At 37.9% G+C, this 20,094-nt stretch overlaps 1 protein-coding gene across 1 annotated transcript in view; it reads right to left on the bottom strand.

The window, feature by feature from the left end:
- Window positions 1-20,094, bottom strand: part of PHEX (phosphate regulating endopeptidase X-linked) — a 191,850-nt gene that overhangs the window by 50,665 nt on the left and 121,091 nt on the right. Inside the window, exons 13-15 of the mRNA XM_081043200.1 lie at window positions 19,701-19,778; window positions 11,110-11,213; window positions 1,429-1,487 (exon numbers count right to left, since the gene is read on the bottom strand). Coding sequence (XP_080899326.1) covers window positions 1,429-1,487; window positions 11,110-11,213; window positions 19,701-19,778 — 241 coding nt within the window. The remainder of the gene's footprint in view (window positions 1-1,428; window positions 1,488-11,109; window positions 11,214-19,700; window positions 19,779-20,094) is intronic.

Here is a 20,094-nt window from a genome sequence, read left to right on the forward strand (position 1 = left end):
TGCATGGTCAAGGATGGTAAGTCTTTATAAACTCCATCCCCTACATTTAACAAACAGCATAGCGATGTGCTTAAAACCACGGGATTAGGTCTTATTACCAAGCAAGGGCGTGAATATGGAGACCAGAAGAGGGGCAGGAGGGGATGAGAAATTAGCAAGGGCTCAAGCGGGAAGGACCCTCCTCTCCACAGCAAGTCACCGCCAACCTGAACTCGTAGTTTGTCATTCTCGTGAATGTCTTCATACTTTTACTACATATACAGAACTGTCCCGCATGCTTTTCGACCTTATTTATACAGTATCATACTCCATATATATCCCCAAGTTGTTTTTTTCCTCCACACAGCCTAATATTTGTGAAGCTCATCATGTTACCAAATGTCACTCTAGGTCACTCACTGTTCACTGCTGTGTGGCATTCCTTTGTGTGAACATGCCACATTTGATTCATTTTCGGCAGAGGGACATGTAGCTTGCTCCTCTTTTTCTGCTATGTAAACAATACTGCTATGAACATTCTCACATGGGCCTCCCTGTGTGAGACTTCTCTAGGGTAGTGGTTCTCAAACTATGTTCGAGTCACCTAGAGGGCTTAATAAAACAGGTTTCTGAGCCCATGTCTAGGGCTCGTGAACAATAGGTCCATGGTGGGGCCCAAGAATCCGCATATCTAACAAGCTCCTCTGGGATGCTGTTGCGCTGGTCCCAGGACCACACTCTGAGAATCACAGCACTAGGGCACACGCCAAGAGTGCAGATGATGGCCGGAGGTATGCATGGACATCTTTGGCTTTTGTCAGTATTACCAAACTGCTCTGCAAAGTGGGCGAACCAGTTCACATTTCCACCAGCAGTGAGTATGTGTCCCTGTTGCCAACACTTCGTGCTGTTACATTTTTAATTTGTGCCAATCTGATCTTTAATAATTTTTTAAACTTGTCATGGCATTTGCAATTACATGTACTAAAAACATGTAAATAAAAGACACTCATGACTTTACATCCTAGGGTTAATTAGAACATTTCCAAACCTCTCTTATATATGGATAGTCCCCTCAGGTTCTACAATTGCCCAGTTACCTGCTTGTTTTCCCCATCAACCCTAGAAATAAATAAAACGGTATGGACAAAATCAGTAAGACCATTATGAGAGGAAAGGGGAAGCTTGTTCCTTTTTCATGGCCAACTTCACTGTAGTTTTATTTATTGTAGTTGACTCTATTTTTTACTCAATGGTGATATTAAGCTTAAAAAAAAACTTAGAAAGTGAAGGGAGTGAAGAAGATTGGGCATATGGGTATGGAAACAAACTTCTTTCACCAACATACCTGGTCACTTTGGGGGGGCAGGAGGGGTTAAAGAATGCCCTACCCTTAATCGTAGGCATTTTGTACCAGATTAACAAGGAGACAAGAAGCTGAGGACTCACGGATCTGGTTGGTGGATGCACTGTAGAAGGCATTGACGGTCGTTGGATTTGTAAACCACCTGCAGAAGGAGAAACAAATATCACCAAGTGATCGACATTATCCAGGCAGAAGGGAAGCAAGAACAAACCCAATGTGGTGGGATTTATTAACAAATAACCAGAGAACAATGGGGATACGGGGCACGAGGGGAAACGATCATTTCACTTTAGGGCTATTGCTCTGCTCAATAAACAGTCTCAGCTAAACTGAACATGGTTCAATGAGAATGTGTTAACACACCTGGCTATTCACTGGTACTAACTTCATGGAAAAGGTCAGCACCAGGGCTTCTGAAACATCTTTAATGAGAAATCCCAGAATCTAAAGGGCTCTCCCTGCAGATGGGAACCCAGCAACAGGCTGATGGTTGCCAGGCCCTGGTCAGTGGGGCCGTGCGACCGCTGAGTTTCTATGCTGCATCACTCCCGACCTGTTCACATTAAAAGGTTTTGGACTTTTGACCACACAGAGATCCACGTAAAGAGAGATGAATAAAGTACATCCATGTTACCCAGAGGATCTGCCTACTCTGGTGGAAAGTTTAGATTTAAGCACCAAAAGACCTAAAGACTTGTCCTGCCCCTATCACAAACTAGCTGGGTTGTGTCGGAACATTCTTGGGGTTCACCTTTAGCTATAAAATTAAGGTATGGCACTAGGAGATCTTGGGAGTACCTTCCAGCTATGAAGAGTCTATACTCCATTTTAAATGCACAGTAGGTGACTTAGACCAGGGCTCGGCAAAAGTATTTTTCTCTGAAAAGTCACGCCATAAACATACAGGCATTTTGCAGGCAAAGGTGAAAAATCAAGGATGTTATGTAGGTACTTCTCTAGTGAGAGAAAATATTCCACAATTTGTTTATAACATTTAAAATATAATAATAATTGAGTACAATGTTTCATAATCTAGGCCTGTTAATAAGAATGGAATTCTTTTGGGGCGGAATAACACTTTGCTTAATTGGGGTTCAAAGTTAGTGCTTCCCATCCTCAAATCAACTGCAAAATCAACTGTTTTTTAATCTCTAAAACTCATTTTCAGTTCATGAGCCATACAAAAACAGGCAGGGGGCAAGGCTCATCCCACAGGCCGTAGTGTGCCAACCCCTGACTTAGATGGCTGTGAGTTGCCCTTTATGATGAAATTTTTCTGAAGCTAAATGACTTAAAATAAGCTTGTATAAATTCCTTTTCAGAACAATCATTTTACTAATTTGTTTTAATAGAATAATTACGTCAGACTAATAGTTTATGTCAGCAATATGAAACTAGTAGGAAACCCAAGTGTTGACTCTCGTTGGTCCACCCATACCTTCTCCCCACCTATAAAGTCCAGAAATATGTCATTCTATTATTATTATTATTATTATTAGCTAACATTCATTAAGCACTTCCTGTGTCCTAAGCACTTTCAATTCACAGGTTTTTCCCCATAGCAACAATAACAATTATTAGCCCATTTCACAGATGAGGATGATGAGACTTACAAGCATTATATACTTGCACAAAGCCTGGTCTGTCTGACTTCAAACCAGTTATATTACACTGGAGACATTACTGGACATCAAGAGAAAGAGTGCCCCTTCTCTTGTCAAAACTGAAACATACTCATTTCCATAAATGCATATTCGTTTCCTTCAACGTTACAATTAGTATTTCAAAAAGCCCTAAGGTTTAACACAAACTTAATGACTGGCTTGTTTTCCTGAGGAAATAAGTAGACAAGAAAGCACTTTCATTGACTTAATGTTGCTACCTAAGTTAGGTAGAATTACGGCACCCAAAATATATCTACATCCTAATCCCTGGATCCTGTGAATGTTACATTACATGACAAAAAACGACTGCAGATGTAATTAAGTTTAAGGACCTAAAAACAGGGAGGTTATCCTAGATTATCCAGGTGGGCCCATTCTAATCACATGAGCTCTTCAGAGCAGAAAACTTTCTCTGACTGGAATCCGAGAGATGGAACAGAGGAGGAAGTCAGAAGAGATTCTACAGAACAGGAATTCAGCGATTCCCAGAGTGAAAAGGATTCCACACGCTGTTGCTAGCTCTGAGATGTAGGGCCCATGTGCAAGGACCGGAGAGAGACCTTTCAAGTGAAGAGTGTCTCCCAGATGACAGCCAGCAAGGAAGGAGGAACCTCAGTTCTGTAACCACAAGAAACTGGATTCTGCCAACACTTGATGAGCTTGGAAGAGGCTTCTTCCCAGAGCCTCCTGCTAAAAACCCAGCCAGCTGACACCTTGATTTCAGCTTTATAAAACCTGGAGCCAAGAAACCAGCCAAGCCAACCTGCACTTCTGACCTACAGAAATAATACATTTATGTCATTTTGAGATATGCCAAGGTTATAGTAATTTGTTACAGCAGTAACAGAAAACTAATACACTATACAAAGAACTAAGCATTTGTATGTATGCTGTTTGGGTCAAGAAGGGAGAATCCAGGTGTCTCTCAACTTGGCCTCTAAATGACATTGGATTGAACCATAATATGTACAAAAGATTATGCGTATTCCTAGAGTTTATCCCTTCTCTTCCCATCCCTCTCAATTCCTCTCCCTTTTGCAAATAATAAACTTTCAAAACATTAGGGTAAAAGCCATAAAAGGAAAATGTCTGTAAATGATGGTCAAAGACAGACCCAAAACAAAACAAAACAAAACAAAAAAACGAACTCAAACAACCATACACCTAAAACATCTTAATCCAGACACATGACCTCACCTTTCCTGACCTCATAGAGATCTTGCTGATTCTAGGGCATGTTTGGAGCCTTGGTTATATGCAGAGCTCATATTAAGTGACTGTACCAGTAGAACCTATCAGGTATGGATGCTATTATTTCTTCTAATTGGTCAGTGCCCACTCCAAACCAGCCATTAAATATATTCTGTATCACCCTGATTACATCCAAGTTTATTGTATATTTAGTTTTATTATTCTCTAATGTAAGGCTACCTGTGCTGGTTTTCATCTGTGTTGGTCTTTATTTTTTTACACTCTTCCCAATAAGAGGTGCAGTCTAAATTCCTCTCCTCTTAATTATGAGCTAGCCTCAGTGACTCGCTGCTAAATCATATGGTGCAGTGGAAATGACACTGCGTGACTACCAATGCTAAGCAGTTAAAGGCGATACAACCCCCCCTGGGATGTGCACACATGCGCCCTCCCTCCCCCTCTCTTTCTCAGGAAACTTGCCCTTTGAAGTTTCTTGCTCAGTCAGCATGCTATAAAGTACCCCAGTGCCCACACAGAGGCTAGAGTAGGAATTCCAGCGAATAGCCATCATCAACCACTAGATCTGAGAGAGGAAGGCTCCCACATGACTCTAGTCTCAGTCACTATCTGACAGTGACAACATGAAAGACCATGAGCAAGAACCACCCAGCTGAGCCTGGTGACCTCCAGAGCCACGAGAGAGAAAAACAAATAATTACTGTTGTTTTAACACTCAAAATTTTAGGGTGGCTTGTTACACAGCAGTAGATAACTGAAACACTGAAAAGTTGGCTGTCCATAGACTAAGTCCTACCCAATAGGTTGAATTTTCCCATAAAAATGTTTCATTTGCCCAAAACAATGGTTTTAAAAAGTATTAAATTGGAATTTCTTTAAATGAGGTGTGCAATAACTAGTTCCCAAAGTCTTCACCACTCCCTACCATTTATACCTGTCCAAGTCAACATTTGTTAACTGATGGGAACTTAAGGGCACTGAGTTTGCACAACTTATCTCCCAACAAGATTTTAAGTTCTTTATGGGCTAAGACAATTGTCCAAGTGGTATGTGCAAAGAAGATCACTAAATCTATTTAAATGAATTTATTGCTACATATACATCTATTTGAATAAACAAAGAATGTCATTCATGTGCTTTAAATTCTTATTATGTCTTAGGGTGCTCCTACAATCAGTATTTGGGGGAGGATTTAGTGGACAAGGTAGGAAGAGGTCTCATATAAATTTTAAATTCAAAAATATACAGGGATGAAACTATACTGGACAACGGGATACATAAAAGGACTGTAATACTGAAATACAATCATGTAAAGGAAAAGACCCTGATTTTTTGGACCCTATAAAATAGGTATATATCAGACTAAAGTTTTACATTTTACCTAGCAACTCTTAAAAATAGTCTAAGAAATATAGAATGTAAAAATCATAGAGTACTTGGTGGCCGGATGGCTCAGTTGGTTAGAGCACAAACTCTTAACAACTGGGTTGCCAGTTTGATTCCCACATGGGTCAGTGAACTGCGCTCTCCACAACTAGATTGAAGACAGAGAGCTGCCGCTGAGCTTCCAGAGGGGTGGCCAGATGGCTCAGATGGTTAGAATGCAAGCTCTTAACAACAAAGTTGCTGGGCTGTGCCCCATGCAACTAAAGGTTGAAAATGGTGAATGGATTTGGAGCTGAGCTGCACCCTCCACAACTAGATTGAAGGACAACTTGGAGCTGATGGGCCCTGGAGAAACATACTCTCCCCCAGTATTTCCCAATAAAAATGAAAAAATATATATTTATTTAAAAAAATCATAGGGTACTTATTGCTTTATTTCTAATATCCTATAGATTATATCCATCCCATTACATGCTACAGATAATGCTTTTGCAAATAAAAATTCTGGGCAGGACCATAATTTGTATAGACATTTGTTGTATTTTTATATACCTTTCAAAAGACAGAAGAGGAAAATCCAGTCATGTTTAGTCACAGTAGAATGAGAATGAGTTAATAGGGAAACTGGCTTAAAATCATTTCTGTCAAAGAAAGGGGATCCTGAGGGAAACAAATTACTTTCAACTCAAGCTGAGAAATAAAGTAAATCCTCTATTTTTAAGCAAGCTTGATGAAGTGACAATTTTGAGAACCAACTCTAAATATGTACCTTCAGGGACGACCACCGTTAATTTCAGTCTTGCTGACATTTATCTCCACATTAGAAACTTCTTAATGTACATTAGTGCAGCTAAAACGGATTCCATGAGAACGAAAGATAAAGGGTATTTATATCCTATACTCACAACGAAGCAAAATGTTATTTCAGGGCTTTGTGGAAATATATTCATGATGTGCTGTTCGAAGTAAACTAGTGTAGTGGAGCTACTCCAAAACCATCCCAACTCGATTAACTCATGGATTTTCAGACCTAAAAGATGTCAATTAAAGTCAATGGGTATCATGAAGCTAAAATTACCTACCATGCCTGAAAAAGACCAGCCTGAAATTTCTTTAAAAACTTAACCATTATGTCACTTTACTGGGCAAAGAAGACCTTAAATTTCTTAATGTTGCTTTCCCGAAATAGATAGTCTGAGGAAAGAAGAATTACTAGCATTGTACTGATTTTCATTCCTGAAGAACTTTCCAGAAACATTAACCAATTTAATGTCCTTCTGAAAGAGGCATTTGTTTTCATTGACAGAGAAGAAAACTATGCAAATCATACAGTTTACCCAAGCCCACAAAGTCAGCCAGTATTTTTCCAAGGCATGAATAAAATATTAGAAATAGTGAAGGCCATTAGAATCTGACAACCTATCAGTATTTCATGATGATGTTAAACATGACACATTTAGTTAGGAGTTTTTCAATTAGCAACACACCCAAATGAGTAACATCATTTTGAAACTAAAGAATTAACTTGGCAACATCTCTAATATGGAGGATTCCACGAGAAGACCCTGAAAAGTCACAGAAATACTGTTAAGACTCTTGAATTTCCCACCAGTTCCCACAAAAAACAAAAAACAAAACAAAAAAAACAAAAAACAAGAGTTTGAACTGATCTGAAAGGGCAGGATGACATACATAGTTCTGTGACTACCATACTATACGTACTTGCTCAGTGGGGTATTGGAAACCATTTGCTGAACACATTGGATTTGAGAAGCTAGTTTTAGGGCCCTAAATCTAACATTACTATTGAATAATTTAAGTTGGAAATGAAATAGGAGAGATGGACTGAGAGACACTGGATACGAGGAAATAACCAAGGACAATGGAGCAGATGACTTTAAACCAGTTATGTGCCATTTCCAAAGAACCTCTAAAGCCTTCTGCTTTCTTCCTTTGTGCTTTTGATTGGAGTCAGGTATGGCTAGGGGAGTGGTTCAGCTTTAGGCCTACTCCTTAAATCAAACTTGTAACACTTTTAACTAACTTTGTGGGTGTGTGTTGTAGGAGGTTTTGAAGGGCAGAAGAGAGGAGTCGGGGCTAAGAGGGAAAGGCAGTAATCAAAGCTTAAGCCAAGGGAGAGTATGGGACCTAGAGTTCCTAGAGGCCAGAAGAGCAGGGAGTTCAAAGGAACAGTAACTAGAGACCCAGAGAGGATAAAAAGAGCCAGCCAAATATCTGGAGGCCAGAATATAAGTCAAGGTTAAAAAGTGGCCCATGGAAAAAAAAGGGTCATTGAAGCCAGGCTTCTAGCGATGATGTTATGAAAAGATCAACAAATCCTTTCCACAAAAATCAAGTATAAAACTGGACAAAACTGTCAACAAACAACCATTTTAGGGCTCTGAGAATTGATCAAAGGCAAACAATCAAAAGGTTAAATTTTGAAAAACTGCTAGATCTGGATGTAAGTACAATAGGAGTCTGTAAGCCTTGCCGGAAACTGCTCCCATCCATCCCAGCTCCACCAGTGAGAACTTAGTTTTGTTAGGATAGGGCTGGTTGGCAAATCAGCAGCTTTGCTGCCACAGTGGGTGGACTCAATTCAGAGTGAGAGCGAAAACCTGCAGCTTTATCAGTTAAAAATGGTGAAATTGGTAAAAAAAAAAAAAAAAAAAAAAAAAACAAAAAAAAAAACGAGGAAAACCCTCAGCTTTGCTAGCCTGATGTTCTAGTTCCCATTGAGAGAGCAATGGACCAGCCAGAAATTTAAAAGGGAGATCCTGGAGCTGAAAGAGTCATAGAAGGGTGACATAACCTCTCCACGTCTCCTTGACTGACGGGGGAACTAGGCACATGTACAGAGGAAACCAGAGAGAGCTCAGAGGGAACTGAAATCCAGTGCTGACTAAGAATTGGTTGCAATTTTTGAATGTGCTCCCAAACCCCCACACAGACCACCTGGCAGAGGACAGAAGCCCTACAGGCTAGAGGTGCTGGACTGCAAGCTCTGTCCTGATCCCCTAAGCACTAAATTATACAGATACAGGGACAAACTTGAGGAAATGAGGCTAAAAAACAAAAATAGGAATTTGAAAAATGAGCAGCGACATCCACAGCTGCATACTATAGTGGAGACAGATTCTGCAGTGTAAGTCTAGGAAAGTTACTTTTTAAAAAACTTCAGAAAAAGAAATCAGAATCTAAAATGTCACTTTCAATTCAGGGGGAGGGGAATCACTGCATAAATTATGCAAATGTATAATTATATGCTGTACTCTTGAAACTAATATAAAATAACATTGAATGCCAACTGTAACTAAAAAAAATAATTTCTGAAAAATAAAATGTCATTTTCAACAACAAAAAATATTGTACCATGCAAAGAAAAAGTGTAAAACAAAAAATAAAAGCAATCAATAAAAACTGACTCTAAGTGAGCCCAGATGTTGGATTTAACAAAGACTTGAAAGCAGCCATTATAAATTCATTCAAAGAATTAAAATAAACTATATTCAAAGAATTAATGAAATATGATGACAGCGATTCAACAAATAAAGAATCACAGCAGAAAAATAAAAACTATAAGAAAACAAAGAAATGGAAATTCTGGAGTTGAAAAGTTCGATAATCAAAATGAAAAATTTGTCAGATGGGTCAATATCAAATTTGAGAATGCACAAGAAACAATCAATGAATTTGAAAATAAGTGCATAGAAATTATCCAATCTGGAGAACAGAGACAAAAACACATTGGAGAAGTGAGGTATAGCAGAACAGAGTCAAAAGTACCAGCAGGCAAGAACAAAAAGTAATCTAAACCGAACCTGAAGAGTTTCTCAATTGAAAGCCTCTATTCATTTGTAAAACAGGGATAATAAATAGTACCTAGACCTCACGGAATTGACATGAGGATAAAATGAATTAAAATATGTAAAGCACTTCCTGGCACACGATAAAAACAATTCTTAGCTGCTATCATCATTATCACCATCATCATCACACATTTTGCTAGGGAAGGAAATCATGGTTGATCCTGGCCTCAAAAGTTCCGAGGGTACCTTTGTTACCTGTACGGAAAGGTCCTACAGGAAGCTAGGAAGAAGGGGAATAAATTGTAACTACTATTAGAGGAAAATAACAGAGCTATCAGTTCTCTGACACTCATTACCTCAACAAATATTACCTCCTCTACTTAGTGCATAATTATATATATTACAGGTAATAGGGAACAAATTTTACTTTTTCCTGTAAGACAGGTTAAGTGTTTGGGTGTAGGGAAGGGCCAACTGCTGTTATTTCCATGTGATAGATAGGAAACAGAGCTAGAGAGATTTTATGTATGTGTGTGTATATATATATATATATATATATATATAGAGAGAGAGAGAGAGAGAGAGAGAATACACATTTTAAGAAAGGAAAAACCTGTATTAAAATTGTAATAATATACACCGATAACAAAAGATGAATAGAAGCCAGGCGTATACATTTTTTTGGCACCCCTGTGTATGTATGTATGTATATATGTGTGTGTGTCTGGGTGCCAAAAAAACGTATATAAATGGACACTGTGGTCAACGTTTCTCAAGCAGTAGTTTGCCATAATCAGAAGTGTCTGGATGCTGATGGGAACCACTTTGAGCACCTCTTATAATTGCAGAAGTCAAAAGTGACTTGTAATCATCTTTTGTCATCGGAATACATGAGTATTACGATTTTAATAGATTTTCCTTTCTTAAAATGTGTATACATTTTTTTGGCACCCTCTGTATATATGGTGTTTTGGAAGTCCTCTTTCATGAGTGTCTTCAGTTGTGCTGCCGTGGCTGCATCGATGTCCTGAACCATTTTGACTTTGGGGAAGAGCCATAAGTCACATGGTGCCAGATCCAGTGAATAAGGTGGATGAAGGCACACCATAATGTTTTTATTCGACACAAATTGCCATACCAGCAGCAATGTGATGCAGAGCATTGTCATGATGGAGGATGAAACCGTTTGCCTATTTCTCAGGCCATTTTCTACGCACATCCTTTCTTAAATGCTTGTAAAAACACTCACGAAAGAGGACTTCCAGAACTGCTTCAGAAAGTGGCAAGAATGATGGGATAAGTGTGTTTGAAGAAAGGGGGAGTATTTTAAGGAAAATTAATGGCAATGTGTCTTTTACTGTAATAATTTTTTTATTTGAACATTCACCGTATTTTGTGATCACACCTCGTATATTCATAGCAAGTTATGAGTTGAACATTTGCATCCTAATAAGCTTCTTTTGCTATGCATTGATGCTAGGAGTGGGGGAGCAATAATTAGATTGAAAAACTCATTCATATCATACCAGAAATAAGAGTTGCCAAAACAAAACACAGATTTTGCCAAACCAAGATAAGTGGCAAGCCAGCTCCTCTGACTTGAGGGGAATTACAAAGTTCGATCCAAACAGACTCTACTTCCCACCAACATATTTATCTATTTCACTTTCTTTTATTCTATTTTTTTACTCACTCTGTTTTTGGAACAGCTTTTCTCAGCCAGAAGAAATCAGACTGTGCTAAATACTTGCGGGTTTGCAGAACGTTGCCAAAGTAGTCAGATTCTGAAAACTTGATCTGAATGAAACAAACCACAATGATCATTGTTCTAAGTGCAGAGAAGAGATGGTTCTGACAAAAGACTTCAGTGCACAAATGAGCAATCAACAGAGAAGCTGCATTCCTCACAGCATCTCTCAGCCATTACTGGTTAACCCAATATGCACAAAGCCATGAAATTTAATTTCAGTGATTTTCTTTTAAAATAAAAATTTCAAAAATCAATATGGTCATTTCTGTATCACATTAAAAAAAAAGAGAAGCTGCAGTAATTTACAATGTATTTCATTTGCTTTATAATTGGCAAATCTACTTTAACCCTTATAGGACATATTATCTTAGGTTTGAAATTTCTCAACCTACGAGTCCTTGATTTTTTTCTAAAATGTATACTTTATTTGTCACATAGGTTCTTCTAATAACTCAGTTTAGTCAGATGAAATCTCATTTAGCTTACAGATGATGATTTAGTCAAATGTTAAAATCCAATTTACTGTAATCGGCATTTGTTTACAAAGAAAAAACAAGGAAAGCAATTCAGAGACTTATTTTCCACCCCAAGCACAATGGAGTCACTAGAATAATTTAATTATTAATATAATTTGTCTATTAACACTCAAAAAATGCTCTGGTCACTAAAAAATAATGAAATTACAGAAGCAAATCACAGATTACAGCTTGCATGGAAAAACAGGAAGTTGATGACTCACAACAATGTTATCTATGAAAATAGGAAAATAGACATAATTGACTCTTGACTCCTTTTCTTTTTTTGGAAGAATGGTAGACAGTTTCAATTGTATAGGCACTCTCTACAAAACCAGCAGTGCTTAATCTAAATATTGTAAATAATATCTGTGTAACAGTGAAAGCAATGGTTTGTAATGATCTCTAATGCTTTGGTTTTAAAATATATTCCTGTACCAAATAAAATAAGAAAAATACACATTTGAATAAACAAATCACCAAGAGTAATGAAATTCTTATTAGCTGTAATATTTTTGTAAATTTAAACCGTGAGACTCTTTTAAAAGCAAAAATTAAAATACAGCAAGTGAATGTATATGAAACCCGCAGGCATTACAGTACAGATATGAATGTATATATACAACTTGATGCTTATAGACTTGACAGCAGCATACTTGTTGGCCAATGTCTGGCTCAGGTTTATTTTTTCTGTTAACATAGTGAATACTCATTATGTCTGTAGAGTAGCTTTTGTTAGTGATTCATCTTAACAACCTCTGCAGGGGGCCAAGCCAAAATATAAAGAAAGTAGTCAAATAACTAAAGTCCCGGGGGATGGGGGGGGCGGGGGGGGGGGGGAGGCAGGAATGAAAGTATCAATTCCTGGCATCCTTGGTGTTTTACTTGGCCAACAAGTTATAAAGATATGACTTTAAATTGTCCCTCAATCCTTACAGGAGTGGCTGATAAATTGTAGTATAGTCACATAATGGAAAACAATACAGCAGTTTAAACAAATGGTCTGTATGTGTGAGCATGAAATAATCTCAAAAGCAATGCTGAATGAATAAGACAAGTTGTATGTATGAGAGAATTTAAAGTTTTAAAACATGTAAAATCGTACTGTATGTTGTATGTTGTACCTATGTTGCAAAAGCATAAAGAAATGGATGGGAATGATAAACACGGAATTCAAACTAGTGTTTATATCTAGGGAAGGAGGTAGGCAAGGAGGAAGGACATTAGGTCAAGGACGAGTACACAAAAAAATTTCCTATGTATCTGTTTTATTAACTTAAAATGTGTGTGTACGTATAAAGCCAGTATGTTTAATATTTGTTAAAGCTAGACGTATTCAAAATATGATTTACATATTTTTCCAACTTTTGAGATGCTTCATAATAAAAAGAAATCTTGCAATCAATTGTATTTTAAGACATTTATACTCAGCCTCAGAAGAAATAGCGTAAGCTCCTTGTTTTAGGAAGCAACCTCATCTAGCAATCCTAATGCATTCCTAGATTGTATAGTTAAAAAAAGGAAGTGTCCAATGTTCAACCTTTATCCTTTTTCAGCTTTTGGACCCAAGACAGCTCTGCCAGAACTTTCAGAATATGATTGTAACTAATAGGAAATTCAGATGTGTTCTTGGGCTCAAAACACTTTCCAGAAATTCTCCCAAAGGAATTTCCTTCAAAAATATTAACTTTTTTTTTTGTAATATCAGTAGGGTCAGTTGTTAACTTTCAGAAGAGTTTGCTATTTGTGAGATTTTCCTGTTCTTCTGAAAAGCAAACAAAGAAAAAACTTGACATTCAGGTTGTTCTACAGATATCAAATAAAAAACCATCCAAAAATTTTAAAGAAGAATCCCACATCTAAAAATACTTTAAATAAATAGTCCTACCACACAACCATGAAAATAATGATGCGGACCAAACTCAAGAGTTTAGAAGAACAATTTAAAAGTTGTTTTATTAAACCATATTTGCTGTTTTCTTAGCCTGGTTTAGTTGATCTATTCCATTTATTTAATGGTAGTCACAGGTAATAGGGGACAAATTTTACTTTTTCCTGTAAGACAGGTTAAGTGTTTGGGGGTAGGGAAGGGCCAGCTGCTATTATTCCCATGTGATAGATAGGAAACAGCTACAGAGATTATGGAACTCAGCAAAGCCATACAGTCCTAATCATTAGGCTCCTACTTCAGTGTTTCTTTCATTGGTCCTAATAAGCAAACCAGTGATTTAATAGAAAGAGTACAGGGAAGGAGAAGGTAAAAATCACAGTGGGAGGAAAAGCAGTGATTAAATCATGGTACCGTTTTCTTAAATCATACAGCTATTAAAATAATGGTAATAAGGTCAGTATACAAAATTACATACAAACATTAATTACAACTATACAAAAAGAGAGAAAAAAAATATAACACACTAAAACAAAGCATGTATTATGTTCAAGTACCAATATATGGGTGCTTTTTCATTCTTTTTCTCTCTTTTCCAAATTTTCCACCAGGTGATAATACTTTGATAATTTCCAATATTTCAGTATGCCCTTGAGTGAGAAAAAGTTATGAAACTCAGCAAGCATTGGGGAAGTCCTGCTTATTCTAAATATAGCAACAAGAATGAATGCACATGAATATTTTAAAAACACTTATAATCGTCAAAAAATGTTTAAACCCTGCAAGAGACAATAATTGGCTTGAAAGCTTCTTGTCCTTTCAGTTACTGGTGAAAATCTAGGTCAAGTTGATAATGACTTTCAATCAATTCCATGTCCTGACTTTTCAATTGAGTGACCTCTGGAGAACTAACTGGGGTTCTCCTGTCATTTCCTAGGAATAGCTGTTCCTCAAAATAGATCATAAAATTTAGGGGAATCTGAATTTCTCTTCTTGGAAATCCTATCCTGGATGCCAAGCATCAAATGCCACAGACTAAATAGAAAAAGCTATTCTCCCAGCCAAAGGTGAGGAACATGTAATAAGGGCAGAACAAAGAAGTGTGCTCAGGTTCTCTGTAGAATCAGTAAATATGTGTTGATAAAACACTACATAAGCCAATAGGAAGTATAGATTCTAGAATACTATTTGTTTATGTTAAAGGCATTTAAAGATGTTTGGACATATGTCCAAATGATGTATAAGAAATATTTTATATTAGACACCCAAATAGTTTTCTGCATCCTTAATGGATCCAGATTTTATATTTATGTTTTCCCTTAAATAGCAAAGTAACATGCAAGACTGTTGTATGTAGATGGCTTGGCCTGTAAGTAGTATATACATACACACACACAGTCACACATACCTACATACAAGGGTGATGTTCAAAATGTTTAACAACCTACATATGTAGGACACTGTGGAAAATGCAGTTCCTACAGCAGCCATGTAAGCGTGACTCTGAGGTAGCAATAGTTAGCACACACCAGCCAAAAACCCGAAGGAACCACATGCCCTGTTGCCACCACCAGGAAGACAGGGAAGTCTTGGTCTTCTCTGGCCCGTGGAGGGCTCTAGATGAAGGCCAGTGTGTGGCAGTGATAGAGGGCTGGATGGCAGGTTGGTGGGCACCCCACTTCTGTGCCACTCTTAGCTCTCCAGGGCCATGGTGGCCAGAAATCACTTGGGAGAGCCGAGGGCAATGCTTTGATTTTTTACCAGAATTCAGAATTATTTCAATATTTTAACAACCTATCTTTCTGGAGCATTCCACCTAAATATCACCTCATTCTTGCATAGTGGCAGTAGCACTCTCTGTCATTTATACACCACAAAACACACCATACACACACACACACACACACACACACACGTGAGTGCTCCATTCGCTGGAGCAGACCAAGACCTACCCCAGAGAACGTTATATGGGTTCATGTAATATCTATGTATCTCTATATGCATATTTATATGTTTATGCATGTACATGTGTATCATTCACCAGAAACATTGATTTTTTCTCTGAAAAATTACCCATATTCAATTCTCCTAGGTCAGCTGTGATTCTGACTTTAGTCCCTACTGCAATTCTCCACCGGCTTTCACAAGAATGAGTGAAGTACCTAATGGTGCCGATCGTTTACCTCTTGTCTCTCAGATACGTGCCCACCCTTTTACTCTGTTCTAGAATGCAGGGGCTGGGAATCTGAAAACTCTGTTTTTCTAGGCTCCATTGCCAGTTGGCTTCCTGCCAATAGGAGGCACTGGGGAAAATCAGCAGGCAGCAGGAGGGGAAAGGATGCTGTGTTTGGTCTCTTTCATTCTCTCTGTCCTCTTTCTTCTTCTGACAATGACTGAAAGAACCTTCTTCCCCTCCTCCACAGCCTCAGCTCTAGAGTGGCAGTTCTGCCTCTGCTCTCTTAAGCGATCATATTATCATCCCCTCCTCCCTTTTGTGCCCCTAGACATAGGGTAGCTGCTTCCTGAAGTTATTAATCTCTGGCCTACTTCACCTTCCTGATTTTTACCTTTCAAACTATTTCCTGTACTAAATCTCCTGTCTTTGAAATACCTGGTGTGGTTGTGGCTTCCCGGCTGATACACCAACCTTTACAAAATTGGTTTTACAAGTGTTGGAGAGGCTGTGGAGAAAAAGGAACCCTCATACACTGTTGGTGGGAATGCAGACTGGTGCAGCCGCTATGGAAGGCAGTGTGGAGGTTCCTCAAAAAATTACGAATAGAATTACTGTATGACCCAGCAATCCCTCTCCTGGGTATCTACCCAAAAAATCTGAAAACATTTATACATCAAGACACGTGTGCTCCAATATTCACTGCAGCTTTGTTTACGGTGGCCAAGACATGGAAACAACCAAAATGTCCTTCGATAGATAAATGGATAAAGAAGTTGTGGTGTATATATACACAATGGAATACTATTCAGCGGTAAGAAAAGATGATATAGGAACATTTGTTACAACATGGATGGATCTTGAGAGTATAATGCTAAGCGAAATAAGACAGAAAAAGCAGAGAACCCTATGATTTCACTGATATGTGATATATAAACCAAAAGCAACAAAAGAACAAGACAAACAAATGAGAAACAAAAACTCAGAGACACAGACAATAGTTTAGTGGTTACCAGAGGGTAAGGGAGGAGGGGGGAGGGAGATGAGGGTAAGGGGGATCAACTATATGGTGATGGAAGGAGAACTGACTCTGGGTGGTGAACACACAATGTGATATATAGATGACGTATTACAGAATTGTACACCTGAAATCTATGTAGTTTTACTAACAATTGTCACCCCAAAATTAAAAATATATATATCAAAAAACAAAATTGCTTTTAACTCATTCTTGAGTTTATTTCCATCAAAGATCAATGAAGGAACACTGAGTAAGGCTAATTTGAAAAGGGACTGACATCTACCTTTCTAGGCCAACTAGTAGGCTTTCCTACATGCTACTGGCGGTTCACGTAAAGGGCATTTCCTTTCTTCTTGCTCTCTTCAAAGACCACAGAAAGGCTGTTGTTCAGAAAGACTTTGCTGGGTATCTCGGTTTACCTTGTCATCCTTGGAGGGAAAACAATTTTTTTTCTCTAATTCTTTACATTTGCCTCTCAGTTCTTTTCCATTTGCTCTTATCTCCACATGGGCCCAACTTCAGTTTTTCACCTTTCTCCCTGACCTTCATCTGATCCATTACCTAATCTCTATCCTCTTTCCTTTTGCATTTTTACCTGATGAATCATATCTTCACTTGTGTCAAATAAAGTAAGCTGTTTTTCATTTGTAAAAGCCTCTCATGTTCAGAGCTTATGTAACCAGAAATTTCTCGTAGGCAGTATAGTAGTCCTTATCTACATGTTCCTCAAAACTGAAAACACAGTCCCATTGTGCACCTGCAAAACTTGAGTCCTTTTGCTATTAACCTCAGTGACACTCTTACTATCACATCAAGCATCCGTTCCCTATTTTCTGGTTGGGTTTTATTCATTTTCTCTATCAGTTTCTGAACACAAATGCATTTTTATTTCATGTATTTGGATTATTTTCACCATCTTTTTTTTAAACTGTTAGAAACTCTTGGGTGTAATTGTGTCTGCTTTGGCAATGAGTCAGATGAAAGACCTTTCTTCACAAAAGTGCTTAAAAATCTTGGTGTCTAATGGCTGCAGTTCAGGCCCTGGACAAACGAGGAAACATACCTAACACTGTATCCTGTTTAACATCTGGTTTCTTTTCACAAAAGCTACTGCATTCACTGAGTTCTGAAATTCAGTATGGAACCCAGGTTCTCCTGCTAAGGTACTTTGTACCCTGGTGATGCTCTTCTTAGCAGTGACAGTTATACTGATCCACAAAGTACCGTGTTTTCTGGAAAAGAAGACCGGGTCTTATACTAAGTTTTGCTCCAAAAGACGCATTAGGGCTTATGTTCAGGGGATGTCACCCTGAAAAACATGCTAGGGCTTATTTTCCGGTTAGGTCTTATTTTCAGGGAAACAAGGTAAAAGCTACCATTTATGGAGAGCCAACTTATGCATCAGACATTATCCTAGGTGTTTTTACACATTATATAAGCTCATTTAATCGTCCCAACAATACTACACGTTGGTTACTATTATCTCCAGTATCCAGATAACCAAAGGGAATCTAACTGAAGTTACGCAACCTGCACAAGACCAAACAACTAGTTAGTGGAAGAGGCAGATTCACTCCAAAGCCTGTGCTCTTAACCACTTAACAATATGACCTCCCTTTTTCTCTTCTCCTTTCCAACCAGCTCTGGGAAAGCAATTCCTACCAATTCTTCAAACCCACTCCTCTGTTCTTCCAGCACAGCTGCGTAACAAGGACCCTGCAGAACTCCTCAGATTACAGGCAGAGCTGCCTGGGCCCAGATTTCAGTTCTGGTCTGACACTCAGTGTGGCGCTGAGGAAATCACTTAACTTCTTTGAGTCTCTACATCCTTTTCTGCAAAATGGAGCTAAACACCATGTACTTCATAGGATCACTGTAGGGATTAAATGATAACATACATTAATGTGTCAAGTGCATTAGTATTTTTAATTATTGTAATAAAGTGAGATTTTTTTCTGCATCAAAAAAAATGTATAATAAGATGGGCTGTCTGAGTGTTGGGATACTGTGAGGCATAATTATCTTCCTCCATAGCAACTGGATCAATACTTTGCAAGGCCATATCTTGGAGCCAAATGGAGAAACTTTCTACTTAAAGCCTTCTCTCACTTTTGAATAATCTTGCAAATTTCTGATATTCATCTACAAAGCTAGGATTACTTGCAGATATGCAACTTGTAAAACTACAATTTCAGGAAAGAGCTACACCTCAAAACCATAGCTATTTAAAGAATTACAAAAAACTACTTTTTCAACAAAATCTAGTGAATGGTAAAAATAGGGGGTTTGTGAGGAATCAAAGTTCTTTATCAGAACAATTTGTAGGAAATGAAATAAGAGTGGTTGTGATTAGAAAGGCCTGTAATGAATATATCTACTGAAAAATACATGTCCCAAATACTGGAATAAAAAAGAATTATTACTCTTCCTCCATCAGTAACTTACTGCAAATATACAGTCCAACTCACAATAAATTATAGTCATATGTATATGGATTTAATTTGCAAAGACTCATAAAGTTTAATGAAGTTAACTCCCAGCAGGCAGATTTATTACTAGTCATTTAATATGAATGAAGCACATAAAGATTGTTTAACAACAAACATCATGCATTTGCCATTAGAACATGCTCACTAATTATAAAATAGTCGTATTGCTTAATTCTTTCCTTTATGATCAAATTAGGCTGAGTCCAAGTCCATTTGCTTTATGGTACCCACTCAACTATACATTCCTTCTGACACTTCTTTTATTTTGCATCTGTTCTAAATCTTGTGATCCGCCTGGCATATTGAGGCTCATATCTAGCCAAGGAATGAATCAAAAGTTGGTGCTTTCTGGCACCACCAGGTTTAATTGCTTGGATTTGGGTTAGTTGAAAGGCATGAGGCCAGTAAAACTTGCCAGAAAAAAAAATACAGTAAATTTAGTACTTACTGCCTTGAGGTCTTCATTAACATGAGTATCATTCATTATAAACTCAGGATAGCCAACTTTTGCCAAAACAGCTCTTGCCTATAAAAAGGAAAAAGAAAATGATGTCAGAGTTTCAGCAGTTAAATCAATAAACACAGGATGTAGGAATGCAACCTTCATCTGAAAACTCCGTTTACTGAATAGTAACTACTATATGCAACCCACTGTGAAGGGAAAAAAAAAAAAGGTAATCCCTGCCCACAAATACTAAAATATAGTGAGTGGGGCAAATAACTACATATTATAAGATAAATAAAATAAAGGTTTTAATAGAAATAGACACTATTGTTACCAAAGTCCAAAGCAGAGACTATTTCCTCATGGGGAGAATGCTTAATGGAGAAGGGGGCCCAAA

This window comes from Rhinolophus hipposideros (assembly GCF_964194185.1).
Source record: "Rhinolophus hipposideros genome assembly, chromosome: X".
NCBI classification, from domain to species: Eukaryota; Metazoa; Chordata; class Mammalia; order Chiroptera; family Rhinolophidae; genus Rhinolophus; species Rhinolophus hipposideros.